This window comes from Sebastes fasciatus, chromosome 6 (assembly GCF_043250625.1).
Source record: "Sebastes fasciatus isolate fSebFas1 chromosome 6, fSebFas1.pri, whole genome shotgun sequence".
NCBI lineage: Eukaryota > Metazoa > Chordata > Actinopteri > Perciformes > Sebastidae > Sebastes > Sebastes fasciatus.
Window position 1 is genome coordinate 33,581,271 of NC_133800.1, and position 26,179 is coordinate 33,607,449.

Below are 26,179 nucleotides of genomic sequence, written 5' to 3' on the forward strand. Positions count from 1 at the left end.
TTTGCATAATACCTGCATAGTGGCTAGTTTGGCACGCTCTCAAACAAAGCTAGGTAGAGCGGAGCTGGAGCTGGAGTCCGAAGAGTTTGGTTTGGTTGACCAATCACAACAGTGGGCCAGCTACAAAATACAAGTACCCACCTGAAAATTAGCATAGTACTGTAGGTCCTATTTAAAAGAGTAACTTAACACCAGGCCGGCCACCTATACACCCAACAGTGATGTCATGGTGAGACACTGACACACCCTTGAGTACACCTCTACATCATTGCAGAAAGGTGAGAAGTTAAACCACTGAAGGTCAGCCAAAACAGGTTTTTTTAAGCCGATGTTAAGTCCTTTTTTAAAGATCATTATTTACTCAACTTGGAATTATTTACATAGTTAGTAGTAGGAAAATTACACCAATCAGCTGATCTTATATCTTGTCTGTAAATCCATACGAAGGACTCAAATCAATAACAAGAACAAAAACAAAAATTGGCACCACACAGCGTAAAATATAAATGAAAAAGCAGAACTACAGGCCTTGACCTGAAATGCACTGAACGGAACCAAGAGCAGATTATAAACCCATTATGGCCAAAAATATATATTTCTTCAAATACAGTTGTCTGATAATTAAATTCAGTTTTCTTATTGTGTTATTGCTGTATGGTAAAGCACATGCCCTCACCGTGTGCATTTACTGCAGTCATGATGTTGTCTAACGCTAACCTCTCTTCTCTTTAGCTGACTGTAAAAACAACACCGTAGCAGAGGAGCAGAAGCAGTTGGCCTGGCTGGTGATGGAGACACTGACTGTGCTGCTGCAGGGCTCCAACACCACCAACACTAATGCAGGTAAACACACACTGACACACACACACACAGACACTTTCAGGCATGTGCACATCATGCCATACACAGGATTGATGGTGTTGAAAACAAGGTCTTAAATTGCAGACGGAGGATATTTTTTTAATTATGTGATGACAGTAATGATACTCATTATAGATTAATACGAGGTTAGGAGACACAGCAGGCCTTGATGTCCTTTTAATAATTAACTTTCAGGTACCCTTATAATGTCACAACTTTCTGAAAGTCTTAATTTAATTAACAGTAAAAACAAGAAAGGAAGCTTGGAAGGAAACTGACCTCGCATTAAAGGATGTTCCCTCATCTTTGGGTCTCTGTGAGGTTGGGTTGTGCAAAGTATTTCCACAGCAAAGGAGGAGGCACATGAAGCTCTAAAACTACAGTACACTGGGATACGCAGAGGGATACGCAGAGGTTTAATCCAAACACATATTCACTGACCACGTTTACATGCACACTAATATTCCACTATTCATAATATGACACCTGCAGCTGCAACGTGGCGGAAAAGCCACGCTGCAGCTGCAGCTGCAGGTGACTTGTTTCCTGCTGTGCAGGATGTTGTATGTCATCAGTAATTCTAAAAGAACCATAATGTGTGTCCTACATTGATTCTGCACAAGTTGTACTTTTTGGCTTTAATTATTTGGTCAAGTTCAACCTTGAATGCTAATTTATATGCAAAACTATAAAATCAATGTGGCGATTTAATTCAGCCAAATTCGCTCATTTGTGTCTGAATGCGTCCACCTTACTGAAGTGTCTTTGACCAAGACACCTATTCCACCCATCTCCAGGGCTGCTGAGCCTTGACCTCTGACTCCAGGGATCAATGAAGTAACTTATTACATTTCCTCTCCTCCCACATCGCTCAGTCTCTTATTGACTCTCCATGTGTGTGTGTGTGTGTGTGTGCCTCAGTCAGCTGTAGAAATGCGATGAGTCACAAAGATAACCGACAGGCTGCACACCGACAGCTCGGAGCTCTCTTCGACCTTGATGATGACTGGTTGCTTTCATCAGAAAATCACAGGATGATGTGTGTGATGTTTTAAGCCCCTCTCTGTCTTACATTTACATGAATTTTATGCATGAGGCTCTCAGCCGGCAGTCTTATCTGGAGAGACAATTAATGCAGAGAAGTACAAAGAAATTCAGTGCGTCACACAAATGACAAGAATGCAGCACTGAAAGTTCACGGTCAGAGCCCCATCAGACCATCAGCAAACAGACCTTCTGTTTGAATGACAATTAAACTCCCATGAAAGAAACCTCGTCATGGTCTACAATAAGCAACCACTTACTACAGTCAGTCGTATAACAGTGGGCAAAGCAAAGATCAAATCTGAAAGATTGTATAGGGAACTTATCCATAGTCAGTGTATTACCTACAGTAGATGACGGTCGACACGCCACCAGTTTGGAGAAACAGACTGGAGTACCAGCACGGGAGCAAAGCAATGTACTGCTGTGGACGGGGGCAGCAGCAAAACGGATTTAGACACCTAAAAAAATCAATATCAGTTTAAGTGTATGCTATATTTAGAATATTTTCACCGCTTTACCTTGCTGTCATACAGCCCTTTCAAACAGGGAACTGCAGTTGTCTCTGCTCTCTCCAAAGCCACCAGACTCCACTGACAAAAACAGTAATTTTACCTCGCAGAACACGGGAGTTGCTTCTCTACTGCTGCCTCGATCTGTTAGTTTGTTTGTGTTACTGTGACTTGAAATGGTTAGTTTGGATTCACCAAAGTATATGTGTGACAATTGTAATGGAAATTCAATTAATATTCCGAGATGAGTCCTAATGAACATTGAAATACGGATCTCGAAGAGATGAAATGTCTTTGTTGTATTTTATTCTTGCAAGAAGAGGCACTGGTTATACAGAGTCACACAAAATCTGCAGAAGAGTGCTCCCTAGGAGATTATTACAATGTGACTATATAGAAATCTACAACAGGGACTGTGAGAAAAGGAGTTGTTTTGCACAGATAAGGAGTTGTTTTACTCAAACAGTGTCCCAGTAAAAGTCAACACTCAGTACTTTCCCACTACATGAGATGAAGAGCACACAGACAGTAACTTTCCACTGTTGCATAAAGAGACATCATTACATACAATGTAATTTTCCATTACACTGTCTGTAGGTTTGAAAGGTGGCTCTGAAAAGTTTGCCCCTTTTCTTAATCAACTTGGATTCCCAACCATTATAATGGAAGTTATAGCGAAAGACATGTCAAAATGTGTAATAAACTTCTCCATTCTTGATCCAAACAATCTTCGATTCACTAATAAATCGCCAAGTATAGGGCTAAAATGAAAGCTCGCTATTTAGAATATAAATGCATGTAAAATGGTTTGAGCTTCTGATGTCAGGATTTACTGTGTTTTCTCTGTTTTATATCATCGTAATTTGAATATCTTTGGGTTTTGGACTGTTGAATAAATCTATTTGGGCTCTGGGAAATTTTGATAAGCAGTTTGTCTAAAAATGTGAGAAAATAGTACAATCTATTAATCGTAAAAATAATTGACAGATCAATGGATAATGGTTAGTTTCAGCCAAAGCTAACTACATAGCTGGCGGCTGAACTTCAGAGCTCCGAGGAGCGGATAGTGCAACATGTATGAAGTGCATTTAGCTATGTTGTGGAGAAACTATGAGTGTTTGGAGCGTATTGAATATACCGATCAACAACAGTGTACCGCATTCCTTAAAAGTCAATTATTGGACGTCGCTTGTATTCATTCTAACCTGTCATTTTGTCCCCCTTTCCTTTCTGCCTCCCAGCTCTGTTCAGGGAGTTTGGCGGCGCTCGTTGCGTTCACAACATCGTGAAGTACCGGCAGTGTCGGGAACACGCCCTGCTCATCATCCAGCAGCTCGTCCTGTCGCCCAGCGGAGACGACGACATGGGAACACTGCTGGGCCTCATGCACTCCGCGCCGTCCAGTGAACTACAGCTGAAGACTGACATACTACGGGTAACAATTCATTCATTTAATCACTTTGAATTATTTTTAAATGTATATCTTTTTACTGATTGCTTAATATCTACCTAAGGCTCTGTCTCACTGTCTTACTTTAAACTTTGATTTTAAAGAATTTGTCACTCAAATATGATCAGTTTTTTACTGTATTGATATATTGTAGTGTAGCTAAGAAAGATTTCAGAAATATGACATCAGCTCCAACAAAACCTTCCGTCTCAGTGAGAACACTGAGGAAAGGAAAAGTCTGTTATTTTAAAAATCAATATGCATTTGAAGCCCTGCATACAGTAATTGCTTCAAACCTGGGGCACTAAGTGTAAGGTGCACATAAAAGCATATATACACACACTCATGCACACACACACGGGGTGAGAGGATGGCGGCTCATCTTCTGGAGCGTAATTGCATTTTCAAATTCCTCCTCGTTCAGACGAGGTGATTCTCACGCCTTCGGAAGGCTTCGGGTGGATTAACCCGTCAGCATTTTGCTCCGATGTCACTAATCAGGGATTTTAATTATCACCCTCAAAAAAATCTGAAGACGGCAAAGAATTTATATCAAATCCACTTTGAGTAAAATCATTTTTCCCTCGCTAGTCATCGGGGTTTATGTTCCGTCGACAGCAACACACAGCAGACACACAAAGAGATCTCAATATTAAGCTGATTAGCCTTGTGAAAGTGCACATTTAACCCTGTAATCTCTCTTGATATGTTGCATCTCATTCACATGGCTGGTAAAGTTAACACCCACAGCAGTGCATAGTCACATCCTAGTGGTAATTTCCCAGCTTGGAAGACAGGAAGAGGATGTATTCAACATCCTGTGATTGGTTTAAAAAACCTCTGTGCTGAGTCTGGCAGTATTTTAATGCAGCAGGAAACAGCTGGCTCAGCGGTGCAACATCTCACTGTTTTTACTTCTCTTTTATTCTCTCTTCCTCCACTGGGATGCGTCATTATATCTGTAACTATCCCAATTATTTTGCTCGACATATAGTGGAGGTATAATGAACCATTTCATTGTAGAAGTGGGCAAAATGGATATAATCCTCTATCAGAGTTATGGGGTATAAGTTCACATGGTAATATCGATATATAGTCATGATATTGTCAGTTTTATGGACAATTAATTAAGAATCTCGAGCTTGGAAGTTCATTACTGACCCTAGAAATAGTTTTAAAAAATAATCTTAACTCAAGGTCCAGTCACTAGCTTTTCCAGAGCCTCCTAAATTTCGAGCTTTAACCCTCTGAGACCCACAATAGACCCGTTTTAGTCTTTTTTAGGGGTGGACAGGGGGTCAATCGGGGGAGATAGCAGGTCAACAGTAGATGTCACATAGCAGCGGTGTACATCATCTGAAAGCTGGGAACCTTTTAGTCATATATCAGAAATAAACATGAATGAAATAATTAATGAATTTATTATAATTAATTGTGAAAGTGTATAAAGGTTTAGAACATTATGATAGAAGTATATGATGGTCATCCCCATGCTCTATTATGCCTCGTAAGTTGTTGCAGCAATTTTGGGGTTGATACCATTTGTTACACAGATTTGATGCTAAATTTAACCATTTTTTTTCCACTCGAGAAATGATGAAAAATTATCAATAATCCTTCCAAAATACCACATTAAGACACTAAAACCTTGAGGAACACCATATAAAAAGCCATGATGTGGAGATTTCTTTCTTTCTGCAAGAATTGCATTTTTCGGCAATTGGATGGCGAGCACTTCTGTTGTGTAAACTGCTCAGAAACCCCCTTATTGTCAATCTAGCAAGGAAAGCCATCCATTGTCTGAATCCTCTAGGTCTCTAGTTTGTGGCTATAAGGCTTCATGAGGCTGTGATTATCCTAGAGGTCACCACAGGTCATTTTATACGGTGAGGTCGAGTTTGGTTTCAGAGGAAATTTTAAAGAGGAATTTAAATGTGGAACCATATTTGGGATTTAAAATCCCAGTCTGTCAGTATAAATGCGCTTCAGTTACCACCAACTCTCTGAAGATGCTAATAATTTGACTGTAACTGCGTGTGGCTATTAGCACTGATCTTTGTGAATTTGACTGTTTTTGCAATGAGGCTCATTTGCATAGAAAGGGGCAGATTTTGCAACAAATGTATGCATTAATTTAAATATGTGCAAATTACACAGGAGCACGGTGATGCTATTTGCTTGGCAGCACAGTTAGGGGTGCATTTCATCCTTAGCGGGTGCTTTGAGAATTACACGGTTTCTTTTTGTTTTATTTGTGCAGGTTTAGCGACCGCAAAAGCCGCGCAATCTTTGAACAGTTCAATGTTCTTGTTGTGTTCTTTCCTGAAGTATTGATGATGTACTGATTGTGTGTTTTCTGGAAAAGCAGATGGCGTATGTACATGTTCAGAAATAACAACTTATCGTATCATACAGTATTGTGTTTTTGTCCTATCATTAGAAGTTTGAAAGATATTCCTTCAGAAGCAGAAGATTAAAATGGCTAAAAACTGAAATGCCCCTAGTGGTACTGAGCCGCGTTCTCCCCGACATGTGCCGACACGGCACTTCACACGTGTCATTTTCAATCTGCCGATCCCACACGTTTTCTCCACTTTTTCGGTTACTAATTAAAAACTTTGCCTGTCACAGTCATTCTGTGCTCTCCGGCTGTTTTTAGGTCCCCAAACTTATATCTAGGTTACAGTTTGATGTTTCACTTTAGGTTACTTGCAAATGCGAACCATAAAACTTGGAAAAATGTAGGGAGAAAAGAAATCCAGTCAGTGCAGTGAGACAAAGGAAACCCCCGAGGGGCTCATAAATATGTCTCACCGCAGAAGAAGAATGAGAGGAAAATGAGTTGAATGTGACTGAATGAGGCGACAAAAACCAAATGACATGAAAACTCAACATGGGGGGAGAATGATTGAGTAACAAAATGTAAAATAAGTAAGAGAAGGTGAAACATCTTCATAATAAATTATGCGACAACAAATGACAACAGACTTCCTCTTGCTTAATGTGTTTCATGTGTTTGTAAACAGCTCATTATTTTTGTGAAGTAAAGAATCTGAACTGTAGAATAAATACATAATCTGTTCCTTCTCCTCCTCTTCAGGCGTTGTTAGCGGTGTTGCGTGAGAGCCACCGCACCCGGACGGTGTTCCGCAAGGTGGGCGGCTTCGTCTACGTCACCTCTCTGCTGGTGGCCATGGAGCGCTCGCTGTGCCAGCCGCCGCGACACGGCTGGGAGCGCGTCAACCAGAACCAAGTCTTTGAGCTCCTGCACACCGTCATCTGCACGCTCACCGCCGCCATGCGCTACGAGCCCGCCAACTCGCACTTCTTCCGCACGGAGATCCAGTATGAGAAGCTGGCTGATGCAATAAGGTAAGATCAGTTCACCCAGAACGAGTGAGACCTGAGGCCTCGCTTGGGACTTGTATTCATTATAAAGATCATCTGTGTTCTTAACCCTTAAATGCATGAGTGTTTATCAGATATTTCTTCTACATACCTCTGGTTTTATTGGGATAGTTTGGAAATGTAATATGTTACAGATTAGTTAAGCATGTAAACATGTTCTAGTAGAAACCCAAAATACAAGTATGTACCTGAAAATGAGCATTTAATAGTTCCTCTTAAACAATAACAGACACACCCCCTTTTGTAATCACCCTTTTCAAAACCAAGCTGTCCTCATGATAACCACTTTGTCTACCTGCCAACAGGCTGCTGGGCTGTTTCTCCGACACTAAGAAGCTGGGTCCCACAGGCGTCTTCCCCTCCAACGCTCAGCCTTTCCAGAGGCTGCTGGAGGATGAGGCTGCCCCCGGAGGCTGCGCCGGAGACAGCGTCTGTCCCACGCTCAAACACTGCAGCAAGCTCTTCATCTACCTGTACAAGATGGCCACCGACTCTTTTGACAGGTCAGAGGGTTACAGACACCCCAGATTTCAATAGGAAAATGTGTGAGATTCTGTTCTGCAAATAATAAATGACACTATGTTTCTAATGTAGTGTTATCCTAGAGCCAAATGCCAAAATATAACCATCTACAGCAGGAATTCACTCTCCTCTCTTCACACAACATCCAGCAGATATCATGTGTATATATTTCACCATGAATCAGGCCAGAAGGGTCTGTAGTCAAACCATTATACTACTAAATAAATAAGGATGAAGCTTAGTTGTCAACACACTGTCAACATGTTATTCATTTACTGTCGGTGTTAAATAAGTCAACAGTTTAATGAGTACTTGTCAGTGAGTTCTCGAGGAGCCTTTAGCTGAAGTTCAGCAGGTTGCAGCCACATGTTCCTCGAGAACATTTCTGTAGTAGATCAAGAACCTCACATTTTTCTACAATCCCCTAACATGTTCTTTCCATCATGAGGGACTTTCATGTACCGTTTGGCCTCCTTTGAATCTTTAAAGAATCTTCAATGAACATTCAAGACTCAGGATCCAGTTTATTGAGCCTGAGCGCCGTTATTGTTTGTGACCTACACAACTTAAGCTGGAATACTGAAGCAAGTGAGAAATGATATGGTGCTATCTTAAAGGGATAGTTTGGGTGTTTTCAAGTGGGGTTGTATGAGAAACTTATCATTATCGATGTATTACCTACAGTAGTTTGAGAAACAGACAGGAGTACCAGCACGGGAGCAAAACAATGTACGGCTGTGGACGGGGGCAGCAGCAAAACAGATTTTAGACACCTAAAAAAATCAATATCAGTTTAAGTGTACGCTATATTTAGAATATTTTCACTGCTTTACCTTGCCGTTAGACAAGCCGTTTCCAACGGAAAGGACTCTCTTTAAAGCTACCAGACTCCTTCGACAAAATCAGCGATTTTACATCGCAGATCGCAGGAGTTGCTGGTCTATTGCTGCCTCGATCGGTTAGTTTTTCTGTGTTATTGTGTGACTTTGGTGAATCTGAACTAACCCTTTAAAACACCAAAGTCACACCATAACACAAACTAACTAACCGATCGAGGCAGCGGTAGACCAGCAAGTCCTGCGTTCTGCGAGGTAAAATTACTGTTTTTTTCAATGGAGTCTGGTGGTTTTGAAGAGAGCATAGATAACGGCTTCAGTTCCCCGTCGGAAAGGGCTGTCTGATGGCAAGGTAAAGTGGTGAAAATATTCTAAATGTAGCGTACACTTACACAGATATTGAATTTTTTAGGTGTCTAAAACCTGTTTTGCTGCTGCCCCCGTCCACAGCAGTACATTGCTTTGCTCCCGTGCTGGTACTCCTTTCTGTTTCTCCAAACTGGGGGCGTGCCAACCGTCATCTACTATAGGTAATACCCTGACTACGGATAAGTACCTCATACAACCCCACTTCAAAACATCCAAACTATCCCTCTAAATTTATACTGTTTTCCAGATCTGTAAAACTTAATTGTGTGAGTTACAATGCTTTATCTTAGGTGATTATATAATTATCAGTTCAGTTTTTATTACTGTAGATTATTTGTGAAACAAGGTTAATTTACTGCATCTTATTTCCACATTATTCTCAGCTACAGTGAAGATCGGTACTTAAATGTTATGTATTTATAATATAATAACATACTAAAACAAAGATGCTCGTGAATCCCATTCAAAAATCAGGTTCACTTTGTAGGTTCAGCTCAGTCAGGGGAAAGTGTAGAAGCAGGTCCACAGCTGTGTTTATCTCAGTCTGGTCATACTCTGCAGCTCCCACTCAGTCAAGCTCTTCATCTGAGACACACATGGCTGAACTGTGGCAGCTGAAAACTCGAGAGAGATTTATTACAGACGCTTCACTGTGGTTCTGATTCAGCTGCATAGCCTGGTAGTGTTGTCATGATGTAACAATGAAAGCAGAGCAAATGATTAATATTAAGATATGAATTACTACCGTTATACCAAAACAAACAAAGAAACACACCACAATTGTTGATAAAATAAAATTACATATATTTTTTAACCATTTAATGTGGATTGAGATGATGTGTTCTGACTGGTTTGATGCTCTCAGCTGATTGATTGACTTCAGAATCATCGATAACTATCCTCCTCTCCCATTTCTTCTTCTGTGCTTGTTTGCACCACCTAGAAGCAGTTTCTGTTTGCAGAATACATTTATTTAATTTATTCCACAGAGTTTTAATGCCTGCCGTCTGTGTTAAAGTTAAAGTCCTTGGTCGTCGTGACAACAGTACGCAGCCCAGCTCATGTGTAGCTCTAGCTGGCGTCATGCATGTGCTCCAGCTGTAGCTCTGATCCTGTTTCTCCTTTCAGCTTTCCACTAACAGCTTCTTTTCCTTCCTTTCTTTTCTCTCCGTCTCTTTTTCTCTTCCTCTAACCTCTGGTGCTGTCTGGCTGTTCATCCTCGGCCCGGTCCATCTGCGCGGCTGCATGTGTGGCTCTGTGTGTTTGTATACCTATGCTTTTATGTGCGTGTGTGTATGTGCACTTAATTTTGTGTGTGTGTGTGTTTGCTGCCATGCAGTCGTGCGGAGCAGGTGCCTCCCTGCCTGACTCATGAGACCTCGCTGCCCTCGCCGTGGGGCACGCCAGCACTCGCCAGGAAGAGGTAGCTACAGCGCTCTGCCACTTTCCTTACCCCTCATCCTTTCCTCTCCATTTTTCTCACCTTCAGTCGGCAGTAAGAGCACCCTCTAGTGGCCAAAATGATCACACACTCTTCTAACGGTCACGTGAATCTTTGAGCAAATGTTGACAAAATCAGTTGAGTTACAGAGATGAAACCGACGTTCCTCAACATTTATATGCCACAACTAATGATTATTTTCATTATCTAACAATCTATTGATTATATATTTGAATAATTGATTTATCAATTAATATATGAAATGTCAAATATAGAAAAAAGCCCATCACTGTATTGCAGAACCCAAGTTGTCATCTTCAGATTGCGTGTTTTGTCCGACCAACAGTCAGCACCGCAAAGATTCAAATAACAATGAAATAAGAGTTGAAATAATTAGTCAATTTATAGATTAGTTGATCTTCAAAAAAATAATCAGCACCTGGTTTGATAATCGATTAATCGTTTTGCATTTTTCAAGCTAAATTGCAAAACATTTGATGGATCCAACTTCTCAAATATGAGGATTTGCTGTTTTTTTCTTCTTTTCAGAGTTTTTCCTTTTTCTTTTATTCCAATGTTTTGGAGACAAATAATTTATTGATTAATCAAAAAATATTGGCAGATTAATTAATAATGATAATCGTTTATTTCAGCCTATAAAGAGAAGAAAAAAGTTTTCAAATTAAGCCAACCGAGTGTTGACTTAGTCTCAAGATGTGTCCCAAATTCATATTACATATGTTCCATATAAAATCTAAGCAGGTTTTGAGTATGTAGTGTGTTCATGCTGGAAAAGTGACAAAATATTATACTAAAAACAGCCAGGAGTCTCACTTTGTGAAATTGGGTTGACCATTCTTTTTTTATTTTATTCCGTTGCTTTGTAGACAAATAATTTACTGATTAATCTAGAAAATTATTGGAGGATTAATTGATAATGAAAATCGTTTGCAGCCTATAAATGATATAAAATCCTCACATTTGAGAAGCTGCAACCAAATGATGTTGGTCATTGTTGTTGATAAATAACTTAACTAAACAATAAATCAAAATTGCTGTAAATTAATTTTCTGTTGATTGACTAATTGATTAAACGACTAATCATAGCAGCGCTAGTTTCTATTGCTCCAAGAGAAAAATAGTTCTTCTACTTCAAGTTTTTGCTATAAACTTAAAAGTGTCTTCTGATTCTGTTAATCTCTTCTAAATACGTCTTAATTCACATAAAATATGGGAAGAAAAGTATGTCGGGGTCTGGATAAAGTGCTGAAAATGACGACATGTTACGTTACACAATCTGTCTGTTGACAGTTGGAGCAGCGGAAATCACTTAAAAATCTCAAACTATGTGACAAACCAACCGCAAAAAAAAGAGATAAATGACTAAAGTGAGGTATATTGTTGTTGTTTCCACCACAGACACATTTCTGTCTCACCACTTTATTAGAACCACTTTTTCCACAGCTACTCTCAGGCAGGGAAACGTGCACAGAATCAGTCTAAAGTAGCATTTTCCTTCTCATCACATTCCTCCTCACTCTCCTCGCTCCTCCCCCTCCTTTTCTTCTCTTTTCTCTCAGCTGAAGTCCCCCCCCCTCCTACACCACCACCACCACCACCACCTAAACCCAGACTCTGCTGCTCTTTGAATTTCATTTACAAAAGGGAAAACGGCCGGGACGTTTTAAATGTACTCTGCCTTAGTGGGCTATAATAACTGTCAAGGTGAAACTGGGAGTCTCCTCTCAGCCGTCTCCCCTTCTGTCTGTCTGGATCCGCTCCAATATTCATGAGCTGGACTAATTTGACAATTAGAGATGATAAAGCTCTTCTTTGTGGACTTAATTGCTTTTTTAATAAACACTATCCCTGCCTTACAACAACCATTCAACAACCTAAAAGGTTCTGTTATTTTGTGTATATTGTAAAACAGTTTTCTGTACTCAAAATTATCTCAGAACTCAAAATGTGAGGAAAGCAGGATGCTAATTGCTCAGTTTTCAGTCTGAATGGTTTGATTTGGATGAAAACATCTCCCGTGATTTTAATCTCTATATCCAAATGACGCTCAGCAGCTCCAAAACATCTTGTGCAACAAGCTTTACCTCGAAGAACATGGCAGCGGGTTTGCGATGTGCAAATTGCAGCAATCAGTGTTGTGATTATTACGTTTGTGACGGTGACACTAAAAAAACAAACAACAGGCTCTTTCAGTGTTGAATATTAAGATGTTTTCCACTGCTGAAGCCTTAGACTAAGTCCACACTGAGCTGGTTAAATCTAAAAACAGTTACTATGTAGGATTGTTTCCATAAAGATCTCCATCCAAACTAAAACACTTGAATAACAGGAAAATCTCTTCTTCTTTCTGTTGGAAAAAAAACACAGCTTGTCTGCTTACCATCATCACTAAACTGTTTTTAACACAGTCAAAATCAAGATTTTGTTGTTCTCATTTACATATTTCCCTGTATCTGTTTAGTCGTTTGACGAAATACAATATGTTTTTGTCTTCAATGCAAAAATGGGTTGACATTTTAATATTTATCCGCTCTGGGGGCCGTCTTTGAATGTGAAAAATGTGACAAAATATTATATTCAAACCTGCCGGGATGCAGACTAAAAAATGTAAACAAATTGTGAATGGTGGTAAAACCAGGTGGCAACCTTTGGTTCTGAAAAGTGAAGCCAGTGCTGAAGTGCCTTGAACCTGCATTCTTTCTAACAGCCAGCAGGGGGCGACTCCTCTGGTTGCAAAAAGAAGACTGATTGTATAGAAGTCTATGAGAAAATGAGCCTACTTCTCACTTGATTTATTACCTCAGTAAACATTGTAAACATGAGTTTATGGTCTCAATCTCTAGTTTCAAGTCTTCTTCAATACAGCATGATGTTCATTTAGTAAATTATGGTCCCATTTAGAGTCAGATAGATCATAAAGCAGGGGATGCTTTAGGGCGTGGCTACCTTGTGATTGACAGGTCGCTACCACGGCGTTGTCCGATCTGGGAGTTGTCGTTCTATATAATCGGTATGTTGTGTGGAATTAGGACCCACTGCTCGTCTCCCCTTCACAGCTTTTACCGCCATGTTGAATTTCTTCTCATGTAGCCCACCACCAGCCAATCACAAGTCAGCTGTGGCTGGTAACTTTTCCCTCTCTTGCCTTGAAATGCAGCAGATAATCATTTAGAAGTCCAGTGATACTAAAAAAAAACAATTAAAGAGGCTGCCAGCCACTGTGAACACGAACAACCCAGTTAGTTTCCTGCCCCACATCCAACCCCTCCAGCACTTTCTGCTGACTCCAGCCTTCTCCAGCTCCTCGTCTCTCCTGAGGGGGGATTTGCCGCTCTGTAATTTGCATCGCAGCAACACGCCTATTTGTCTAATTGCCCGACTGCAGGCCCCAGCACATCTCCTGCTCTGAGGAGGGCTCGGTGCTTTAGATCCAAACATGGCTGACTGACACCCTGATCTCTGAAGTGTGAGGACCACGGCGCTGACTCATGTTAAATAAAGTTGGAGTCAAAGTGTTGAATACAATGCTTACACTGATTCAGTGAATGTAATTATTTCTGTCCTCCTTATAAGAATATTTCCACTGAGTTATGAGTTTATATAAGTTATTTTTCTGGGAGACACCGTAGCTGTAAATCTGAATATTTAGCAGCCACTTTGCCCATTTCTGTGAGCCAGTTACATATTTTACAGTAAAGTAGGGCCTCCAGATAATGGTTGAGGCTGAGAGTAAACAGACTAGTGGCAAATGTTAATATCCCACCTCGGATTGAACTGAAATGAATTACGTCTTAATCAGCACCACGGCAAAAACAAAATGCTAAACAAATGATGAAATTATAGTAATACAGTTCTTCTTACTGACTAAAAGAAAAGTAGAAATTCAAAAGTATCTCCAAAGTTTTGTTCTGCAGCTGAAAGTGGTCCGTTTTTGAGAATGTTTTTACATTTTGTCCATGTCAAAACACTTTCTGACAGACTTTTTGATAATAACTTTGGCTTGACTCAACTGAACTTAACTAAATGTGTCTTTCTCTCTCTCTTTGTGCTCCCAGACAAGGCTACTACGGTACATCGGGCCCTCCCGCCCCAGTCAAAGCCCTGACAGACCTGAAGCTCCATTTAGCCAACGTCTCCCACCAAACCTCCTCCTCATCTTCGTCCGAAATGGTGGTCATCCACCCGGGGGCCGTCCTGGCCATCCTCGATTTGCTGCCCTCCGTCTGCTCAGACAGCCAGCCAGAGGTGAGGAAACACACAAGAAGGAAATTTGCTAACATGCACTTCCCGTTTAAGTGGGTGAAGGGGTTACGTGCAGGGCAGGGAAGTGCCTTTTTTTAGTTGGACACTGTGGTTTTTACATGTCAGACAGATTGAATTGAGTAGTATAGATAATCAATGAAACTAAATACCTGAAGGTAACTTACACAACAATCCTGTAAATCAAATATAAAAGTGAATACTGTAACCCACTTCCTGTTCCCCTCCAGCATGCCCTGGACCTGCAGCTGGCAGTAGCCAACATCCTGCAGCTCCTGGTGAACAGTGAGAGGAACCAGCAGGTGCTGTGTGAAGCTTGCCTCCACCAGCGGCTGTTGCAGCGCTGCAGTCAGGCCCTGGGCGATGAGGACCATCCGCTGCACCCGCCGCTGCAGAGGATGTTTGAGAGGCTGGCTTCACAGGCCCTGCAGCCGATGGCACTCAGGTACTAATGTTTTATCCCCTCTTATGTGCACTTCTACATCCTTAAACAAGTACTATCCTAGCTCCAGTGTGACCTCATTAACACTGAGCCAAACCTAAACATCACCCTAATGTTTTTTGAGACTTCACTTCGCAAGATAGGTCAAAACTCAAACTATAGAGGTACAGAAAAACTTTCATGTATATGTTCAGGAAGGACACCCGAAGGCAAAACGGTTGCATGGATGAGAAGTGAGAAAAATATAACATTAAGCGGAGCGTAGTAACCTGAAGAAAAACAATGTTCTTACCCTTATCAAGAGTTTGTCATTTGTACAGTGACCATTTTAGGACAATTTTCTTTTTTGTTTAAATGTTTTTATGATTTAAAACAGTCTAGGTTTCAAAATGTCAGCTTTACAAATGTTTTACGAGGAACAAAATAATTCAGCACCTTTGTTTTACCACAAGAATACACACACGTGCATGTTTGTAACAATTCATGTAAAGATAACTTTATTAATTTATACAAAAACTCACCTTCCTTCCTTCCTTCCTTGAATCAGCCTCTCTAGACCGCTTCAAGGTTGCAAACTTATACATAAATGTGTCCCAGTTTGTTTCCTGTTGCAGTGGATAACATAAAATGACAGAAAGTAAACATGAACCCAAGCTGTTGCCTAGCAATGCAATTCCTTTGAAACGGTCTATTGTACTTTTGCTGCGTTCCGTTAACCTCAGAAGTCGGAAGTCGAAGCTGGGATGATGTGAAGCCCGAGTTAACCGTGTTTCAGTACAACAAGTCGGAACAGTTAGCAATGCCATTTCTAGCAAGGTTAACCATTGTTAGCAATACCAGTTGATAGCAACGCAATACGCTTTATTTTGCACATACAAACACTGTAGCAACATGTCCACAGACAGAAGTTGGACAGTACTCTATGTGTACAGCTGATTTAATGAGACGCAAATAAGACACAAGTGCTAATAAACAGTATATTACTACAGCCTTCACTTCGGTTGCATCTAGCATTTTAACATGCTAACGTTTACTCCAGTAGCATGCTACTATGTCACTGTTTTTTATATATATCATTATTTTTGGGGGTTATTTTATGCCTTTATTTGATATCTGAAAACAGAGAGATGAAATTGGAGGAGAGAGAGATGGGAAATGAGGCAAACTGGGGAATCGCCCCACTAATATGCTACTGTCAATATGCGTACAGTAATATTTAGCATCTTGCTAGCATATTAACATGGTAACATGTTAACCTTTAGTGTTACCTACTGAGCTATATATACATAGAGGTGAGGTTTTTCCGTTTAGGAAGTGTCATGTGCTTCTACAGTGTGTGAAAGAAAGAGGTTTTATGTATGCAGACTAAACTGAGCGAATCTCATTTCCCGCTTGACTAGTTAAGTGAGGTGGGAGGTTGGGGTTGAGGAACGGGGGGGAACTTATTTGACATGCACATCGTTGGCTCTTTTTATATGTAAATCCCCGGCTGATTTTTTCTCCCCCCGTCATTGTGCTGGAGTTAAACATATCTGTAGCTGTCAATCTGTTTCCCTCCTCTCCTCTCCTCTCCTCTCCTCTCTCCCTCTCTGTCTGTCTGCCTCGCTCTTCTTCTGTCACTCTCCCTCCATAATTCCTCTCCTCCTTCCTCATGTTGTCTCTGCTCTGCTAACATCAGCCCCAGCTAAGCTCCAGAGTCTTTCTGTTTGGTCTGGTGTCGCTCACTCAGCGCTCTGACAGCTGACACAAACCATCGCTGGGACTCTTTTCATGCCTGTCAACCTTATCATTGACTTTTAAACATGCTGTTAACCACAGCTGTTGATGAGTAAAAGTCAACCTGCAAAGTTAACTGCTGACTGAACATATCTGATCAGATGGATGCTTTACTTCAGAGTCCTTCACAGTTTCATGAGAACATAGAGGACGTCTTTATGATTGGTAGTTCCTCTGGGAATACAACAACTGTCCCCGGCAGTGTTGGAGCCACTACACCACTTACTGAGCCACTACAGGCCTTAAAAAATGTTAATAAAAATGATATGAAATGTGTATATTATGGTGATAAATTAGGGCTGTCAAACGATTCAAATATTTAATCGTGATTAATTGCATGATTGTCCATGATTAATCACAAATAAATTGTACAATTGTATCTGTTAGTGTATTTATAGATTGTGAATTGTCATGAAAGTTTTATTATGGGTCCTTGAAAAGTCACTGAAACGTTATGAACGTTTGTAATATTATATCGTCATTTGGTTCATCCTGTGTCTTTCTTTTTTCTGTGTTGATATATTTTTATTCTTGACATCTTCATCCTGGTCATCTCGCCCCCTCCAGGGAGTTCTTGCGTCTTGGAAACCCTCTGAACTGTGGCGCCTGGGACAAGAAGCTACTGAAGCAGTACCGGGTCCACAAGCCGAGCTCCCTCAGCTACGACGCCGAGATGAGAAGTAAGACGATAACAGTTCTCATCCTTGTTCATTTGAACACATGATAGTCACTGAGCCGGGGGTTTCAGAGGAAGTTCCTGGTGGTATTTATCAGATTGACCGAGGAGCCGCACTGTGTTCTGCATAACAGCAGGGGCCACTCTAAGGAACATGTAAAAGCGATCTATAATTTAATTTTGTAAAGATTGCCATACCTTAAGTATATAGCTCTCAAATTAATGTGGTCAATGTTGGTTTTACTACCAAGTGCCTCATGGTAAAGCGGCAGTACGTCCCTTACAACTATTGGTAAATTGCTGAGTTAGAGTCAGACATTTTTATTGGAATATGTTTTTGTTATAAGTAGGGCAAAGTCAAAGTCAAAGTTAAAGCGATAATAATAGCATGCAAATTCGTTTTAACACCACTAATTTCTTTAACACATTAACGCAACTTGCGATTTTTAGGTAATAGCAGGCTCAGTTTTAAAGCTAGAGTGAAGATTTAATCATATTTTTTTATGCATACACACATTTGCATAAAACAAGCATATTTGCACACTCCCATGTTGATACGAGTATTGAATACTTGACAAATCTCCATTTAAGGGACATTTTGAACAGATAAAAAAAATGTGCGATTAATTTCTGATTAACTATGATCCATCACGCGATTAATCGCCAATAAATATATTAATCGATTGACAGACCTAGTTATAAGTAGTAAAAGAAAAATAGTTTTTTTTTAGGTGGAAATGGTGCGCATTAAAATTTCACTTCCCAAAAACTGCTCTAATGCATTTTCTAGAGAATAAAAAACGGATAGATGAGGGACACAGCTGGTATACGATATATGTAGTTGACAATGTATTTTTATCACAGATTATAACGTTATTTTAAATTGTGGGCAAAAATGACAGCTTCTTTACAAGTGAACCTGTCGCTTTTTAATAGCTGAGAATTGAAGAGTTAAGTCCAAAGCAGTGCTCCAGTACATTTATGAAATGATAATGTCATTTGGGAGCCATTCCCATCTGCCACAGTGATACCAGCTCCTCCTCCTCCTGGGAGAAAGTTTCATTCTGTGCTAAAAGCTTGGAAAGAGGCCATCAATCTTCTAGCAATTCTGCTCTTTTTTTCTTTGCTCTCTCTCTGCGAGCTCATTGGGACGAATCCACCGCTCAATAGGCTGTGATTGCAGAGGATGAGCTTTCCTTTGCTGTTTAATTGCCGGTTGAAATTACGAGCACCGGCTTGGTGGTGGAAAGGGGACGATTCTATAGGTTTTTTAGAAAGGTTCAGATGACTGAAGTCAGTGGAACAGCCTGACTTTAGTAAGTATGTCCCTTACATTTTACAGTGCAATGTTGCACTGTTAAATATTTTAAACGCTCTACCTTGAATGTGTACAAACATTTTATGTAAAAGTACATGAGGGTCATATGAAGTAGGGTTTCTTAACGGCTGCACTGCAAGTAGAATATACCTGCATTCATTTTTAAGCATCTCAGTAAGTTGTAGGAAACCCAAAGTAGTGTTCTTGGCCTCTGTTTAATATCCAGTTGATGTGTGAAAACTCCCGGTTTAAGCAAAGATTGTCTTTCCACTGTAAATCTAATGCAAATGGTTTGTTTTCTATTAACAGCCGTTAATGTTTGTAATCTTGTGGGCTCCTCAGCATGTCCTAATTGCTTATTGTGTCTCCTCCCAGCTGTGAATGGATATTAAGTCCTGACTAATTACTGCTCTTTACAAGCTGCCACTGTTAGAACACACAGCGCTATCTCTCTCTCTGTCTGCGAGACGATAATCTATGGAATTTGTCTTTGTCACATGTGCTAACTCTTAACAAGTAAGAGCAGCAATTTGTAGTAGAAGGTAAAATATTGTACTTGAACCAGGAGTTTATTCTAGTCCCTCTGGGGTAATGAAGATCCAGGTTTGATTTAATGCTGCCTGCTCTCGGAGAGTTTGGCTGTGCTCACCATCGTGGGAGTTAGCTTAGTCGGATCCAGCTGTTAGTCTAAAGGCCTTTATGTCCAGATCCAGCTGTTACTCTAAAGGGCTTTACGTCTAAAATTTCTGAATGAAAAAAGTAAATGCTCGCTAGTTACAAGAGAAAACACGTTTACTAACCAACTACATGTAAACTAGAGGTCAGTTTCCAACCCTGGATGTTGAATTTAACTGAACCTGTCCGTCCTGCCTTCACAGACAGTATGACCATGTCCATGGAGGGCTTCGGCCCCGACAGCGTCTTCGCCACGCCGGCGGAGGACAACGGCCAGTACCGCATCAGCCGCAGCCTGGTGCGCTCCGCCGAGGGCAGCACCGTGCCCCTCACCCGAGTCAAGTGCCTGGTGTCCATGACAACGCCCCACGACATACGCCTGCACGGATCGGCCGTCACGCCTGCATTCGTGGAGTTTGACACCTCGCTGGAGGGCTTCGGGTTAGTCAGCATGAAACTTTGAGTGTTTACATATCTGGTCTTCCATTAGTATGCAGTTATTACAATAACAATTATTTAGTTTTTGCGCTCTTTAGCCTTTTTTGGCTTCATAATAATGATGATGATATTAATTTGTCAGATCAAGTCTAACATTTTTCTTGCATCTCAACAAGACAAAAATATTATGCACAAAATAGTGCTTCGGTCTATCGTGGAACCCCATATCTCCGATTTGATGGCAACAATTTGTATCCACTGTTCAGGACATAGTTGAGGTCAGAGACCATGTTGTTGGCCAGCCTTACTATGTTATTATGGCAGGCTGATTTCTAGAGTTTCTCAACTGGTTGACCTACAATTCTGAGCCGATTTTCATTTGATTTGAGCAGACAAGCTGGTGAAGAAAGTGCAACATTTAGCAGCTAAAGAGTCAGATACTATCTTAGTTCTTATAGCTACTACTTTTTTACACATCCAGCAGACACAAAGCAACGTTCACATTCATTTGGATTTATTTGATGAAATAAGTCCAATATTCAGCCTACTTTTAGCTCCGGTTTGGTCTCCACCAATTCCTGAGAAAAATATCTGTCTCTTCAGCTGCTAAATGATCCACTTTCTTTACCAGATAGTCGTTAACTTTTGTAAATGGCTGCCTGCTGCTGCTGGAAACAGGGCTGATGAGAAACTAAACCAGACAGTAATAGTGCTATAAAACTGAAACAATGACTTAAAAGAGGCTAAATAACTCTGTAAAGCTGAGAGTTTGTCACCTCAAGCGTCACCTTTCATTTTCCATTCCTTCCATTCTGTCCTTTGATGCATCCTTAATATAATAAATATTTACTTGAGGAGCTTTAGAGCTCCAGGACGGGACCAGTCTTCATTACATGCTTTTAAAAAAGAAGCTGTTGCAGCAACAGATGATGCCAGTCCTCTGTAAACCAATTTTCTCTAAATCTTTCTCTTTATGGAGCAATTTTTCTCACCAGTGACACGCACACACACACACACACCTCAGGGGTGCCACATGTTATTTTTCTCAGCAATTTAACAGGTTGTGTTTTTTTTTTACCTCTGAGCAGTACCTGCGACTGTCTCAGCAGGAGCCGTTATTCGCCTCCAGTTGTGGAGCCGTGCATACAAATAGGCTCATTTTCCGCCTTTTATGTCATACGACACCCCGTGCTTATGTGGGTGCTGCTGCTGCTGCTGACAGGCTCGGCTGCTCGCTGCGCTTTGTGCTGTATGTTAGCGGCACAGTGAACGTCAGGGTCAGTGGAAACGCGGGCGTGTGGGATGTGACCTTGGCAATTCGCCCATATACTTTTAGAACACATACCCGACACACGTGTTACGCTGACACACAGTAAACAACTGTTGAGAGAATCTTAATATGTTATATTCTTCATTAATATTCAAAAGGATACAGGTTTAAGAACAAGGTGGACGTCTTGTAAAAGGTCATTATGGACGTTTTCTGTCAGTTTAGTGGCAAAATGCCAAAGGTTATATACTGTGATTACCTGACCAGCATTGAATTATTACATAGCATCACTTTGATTGGGATTATGTGTCATGATGTTGTAGACAAAGGCAGCAAAGGGATGAATTTCAAATGAACTTGTCTGTTAGACCTTTACTCTCAAAAGAAAAAAGAAACCTTAGTTTGTCCCATTTTTGCCAATGTCCCTGAATCTTTTGTGCGTTGTTCTTCAAACACACTTTCAAGTGCAACACACATTGCATGGTGTTATTTGCTACGCCAGATTTGACACCCGTCGCCCACATGCCAGATTTGTCTTTCAGACAGAGGATGTTGTCGAGGTACAGTAGCTCAGATGTGCCAAATAAGATTGATAAGATTGCTGCTATTCTGGAGCTGGGAGATGGAACAGTGGCATTAACTACCGCCGCTAACTTGTGTTGCCCTCCATCATTTTGGACGCCTATCTGCTCCTTCAGTGTTGTGGTCTCCGTACAGTTCTGTGGTTTCTCTTTGTTCTGCTTTTGTTTTTCTGTTGGGTTTGCGCTTAAATTGCAGACATGTTTGGCCTCTGCCCGTGTTGGTGATTCGGTCCCAAACATGTATCACGTCATCCCAAATAAATGCAATATTTTCATGATATAATCCCAACTCACCTCCATTTACGAGCCTTTTCTGGAGCTTTCAAACACATCTTACAGTCTTCATCAGTGGATAGAGATTGCTCATCTCATCTCAGACCTTCAGATGCAGTTGAAAGCTCCAGGAAACGTGAGTAAGTGGACCTTGAGTCAAGATTATTTCGTCAAACTACTATTTACATGGTCAAAAATGAGCTCTCACTCTCAGTAAAATGCAATCTGTGGTATTAAGCCTGTTGAATATCCGTCGATTTTGGGGTGCCTAAGCATAGTGTGAAATTTAAAGTGCTGAAAAAATTCTCATCCCATTATCTCATCAATTATTTAAAATAAATACACACACAGAGTATACAGGTTTATCTCACTCAGATACTGAACAGAACAAAAACATCTGTGAAGTCCATAGACTTCAACAGTTCTAGTAACTAGACTAAATGAACCATCTGTGATTAGTGTCAAAACTAGAGATGTACAATACCAGATTCTCAATATCAATTTGATACTACGGTAAAAAACAAAAGTAAAACAATAAATCACATGTACTTCAACATCCACTCCTTTATTACCGTTTGCATACTGGTTTAGGAAGTTAAACGGGTCATTCCCTCAATTCCCTCCCTATTCTCTATTTATACTGCTGTGAAAACATCTCCTTCAAAATACTGCAATTATTCAAGTTTCTCAACAAAAACTACATTTTACGAGATCGTGCTTATCATGCACACATCATGATAATGTTAGAATTTACCTCCACCCAATACTCATTTTTACTGCATCATAATGTAAATCAATGGCACCTCCCGTGTTGAAATTGGCAGGACAAGAGCTAGTTAGCATTAGCAGGTCTGTGCTGCTTACCAGCTGCTAACAGCTAACGTTAACTAGCTCTCATCCTGACGATGTCAACGCAGATTTGTTGCTCACTATATAGCATTATCAGGGAAACAATAGGGTGCATCCCCTAGACACGTTGATAGTGAGTTAACTGCGTCTCAAACACATTTTCTATCGTCCCCAGTACAACGGGACGCCGTTAGTCTCGAGCCCTGATGGTAGAAAAACGAGTACCGTCACGTTTTCAGAATTTTGGAATCGACTTGGTACCGAAGTATCGGTTCTCGTGACATCCCTTGTCAAAACAATCAGTTGCCTTAGACTTACTACTTTTAGAAACCCCTCACCCACCCATTGGCCATATTTCCTGGTCCATAATTTCTCAGCTTTGCTGGGTTTTTTTACCCACAAGAACCCATTTGACTTGTCGCAGCAGCGGCAGCCGCCTCAGAATAGAACATGGAGTTTCTCCTGAAAACACGGCGAAGCAGCAGCACACAGGCAACGAGGCACTGGCCCACTTTCTCCTCAGCATAAACACAACACACACACACACACACACACACACACACACACACACACACACACACACACACACACACTTCACAAACCCATACCCCTCCTTCCTCTCCCATCTGTCACCATGAAATATTGATGCCCCTGCTGCTATTAGGAATCACACACAGGCACTCTCTTCTCTTACACACACATGCACATCTCCACTCTCTGTCATGCACAACATGCTTACACACACTCAGACACACCAGTACACACTCACTCACCCAGCCAGCTAGCCGTCTCACAAGGGCCCCCATCCTGTGTGGGTGGAGGGGAAAAGACTCCTTTTTTTTCTGACTGGGAAAAGAAGAATTAGCATAGCAAGCTGGTGAAATCCCTGGAGTGTTTTTTTTTTATGTTGTTTAACCTAATCAAGGTGATGACTAATGGGGGGAAAAAGACAGCATCCATGCAGTTAGTATGAAGCAGCAGGGTGGTGTTGTTGCTAGTTCGACAGGCTGTCTGTTAAACAGAGTGTCTGCCCTTGAGAAGTGTCCTTGAATACGTCATTGAATCCCTGCCAGCTTCAGGGACGCTGTCCTGTAGCTAACCCTGACCTCAGACCTTCCTGTCCAGGTGGAAGAACAAAGAGAGAAAGCAAACAAAAAATCTGTTTATGGAGAGCTAATAAAAAGATCTGGTAGTAAGTGGATTATATTAACCCAGTCGCCGGGAAAATGTTGGCATTGTACGTTTCAGCAAACCGCGGGATACGTTGAATGTCGTTTCATATCAGCCTCGCACTAAGGTTATAGAATCACACAATGCCACGTGGTTAACGTTGTGAATCGATTAGTTAGGTTTAGGCAACAAAACTACTTGTTAAGGTTAGAAAAAAAGATCATAGTTGATGTAAAAAAAACAAAAACATAACAATGCAACTACCACAAATCAGTAAAAACAGTGGTCTCCTTCTTGAAAGTCCTGTTAGTGGTCTTTCTCGCTTGTCATACTCGTCATTATACCACATTCAATAACAGTCGTTCAATATACTGCGTCACTAACGCTGACCGAATGTAAAACCATCGTCATTCAACGTATCTGTGGTTTGCAGAAATGTACAATGCCAACATTCCTTCCTGCTGACTGGGCGGATTATATATCTAGGGCTGCAACTATCATTTATTTTGTATTATTGATTAATGTAGTCTATGCATAAAATCAATTATTAATTATATAAAATGTCTGATAAGTTTGAAAAGTACCTCTCTCAATCAATCTCTCAAACAGTGCAAAACCTAAAGATGTTGCATTTACAGTTGATAAAGTGATATAAAACAGAGAAAAACAGCACATTTTCAGGCTTTATTCCTCTGTAACATAGAGCTCCATTGTGTTCCAAAAACTATTAAAACACATGAATGAGCCTCACTGTTGACACTGGGTGACATGTTCCTTCATCGACATCAACACACTCACTGTAGTTTATTTTGACAATCTCACATACACCGTCCTCCTGCCACAAATACTCACTAGAGCACCAAATGTGTATTAATCCACAGCTGAAAATAGTCCCCAACATATGCACTATTAAATGAACTAATAACCAGCTGTTTTAGAAAATGACGAGTTTTAAAAATGATTATATTATTATATATTTGTGACATGTCCCAAGCTGATTGGTTCAGGAGGAACCAGTGGGCTCTGGACTGACTTGGGTAGGGAAGTCTTGTGCTCATTTTCTCTGATTTGTCCTGAATTGTTTCTGCAGTTTGGCTTTTTTTTCCAAGAGCGAGAAAAATGACCCAAGCCTTGCTGTCTTTTTTAGATATTAGTAGGAATGGTATTGAACTTAATTAGTTTGAAATATACATAGTTCTTAGCGCATAACATTTAAAAAGTAACTTTCCGTAGTATCAATATGAGAGGAATTCATAAAGGGATACAATAGCTACATGATTTCTGCATGTGATTCAGGCTTTCTGCTGTCAACAGCTGTCGTCAAGGCTATCCTCCAGGGTGGTTCAGTCCAGGCCTGTCAGGTTTCTGGGTGAATTCACCAAAGTCCATTCACACATTTTGAGGTGTTTTTGTCTCTTCAGAGCTGGTTCAGGATGATTAGAGAGGAGAAAACAGCACCTTCATCGAGAGGCAGTGAGTCAGCAGAAAACAATGCCGACTCACCAGTCAGATCCTCTGTAATTTAGTGGAATGATTGTCAGTCTTTGTCCGCTGTAAAAGTCCTTGAAAACTATATGACGTAACATTTAAATGCTTATCAAACCAAATAAAGGTCCATGATGTTAGCACAAAGCTTTCTGGAGACTTTTAAAACCTTTTATATTTTCACATTATCATTAGTATCAGCACTGACCTAAGCTAAAGTGTAAGGTCTGGGTACTAGCAGATTCCTTTTGAAAACCCGGCTTGAATGTATGCTTTCATCCTACCTCTATCCTGCTCTCATACATAATTAATCCTTGAGTATTAGGCAGTGGAGATTTCCATATTATAATACAAAGCTTCTGTGTCTCCGGCGCTTGAATTACCAGACTGTTCTCTGTAACCTCAGATGAGTCTTTCTAATAGTTAATCTCAGGGATGGAGCCAGACTGCAGCAGTAATTCAGCAAACCTGCAGTAAATCTCTTTTTACAACAAGTACACGT

At 40.6% G+C, this 26,179-nt stretch overlaps 1 protein-coding gene across 7 annotated transcripts in view; it reads left to right on the forward strand.

Annotated features, from left to right (window-relative positions):
• Window positions 1-26,179, forward strand: part of wdfy3 (WD repeat and FYVE domain containing 3) — a 117,961-nt gene that overhangs the window by 44,466 nt on the left and 47,316 nt on the right. For 5 of the 7 annotated variants that reach the window (XM_074639447.1, XM_074639441.1, XM_074639443.1 and 2 more), the window contains exons 10-18: window positions 733-843; window positions 3,659-3,852; window positions 6,968-7,239; window positions 7,581-7,778; window positions 10,342-10,425; window positions 14,520-14,709; window positions 14,955-15,169; window positions 17,510-17,622; window positions 19,806-20,052. In XM_074639447.1, the coding sequence (XP_074495548.1) occupies window positions 733-843; window positions 3,659-3,852; window positions 6,968-7,239; window positions 7,581-7,778; window positions 10,342-10,425; window positions 14,520-14,709; window positions 14,955-15,169; window positions 17,510-17,622; window positions 19,806-20,052 (1,624 nt within the window). The remainder of the gene's footprint in view (window positions 1-732; window positions 844-3,658; window positions 3,853-6,967; window positions 7,240-7,580; window positions 7,779-10,341; window positions 10,426-14,519; window positions 14,710-14,954; window positions 15,170-17,509; window positions 17,623-19,805; window positions 20,053-26,179) is intronic. The other 2 variants (XM_074639445.1, XM_074639448.1) reach the window with 2 other exon arrangements.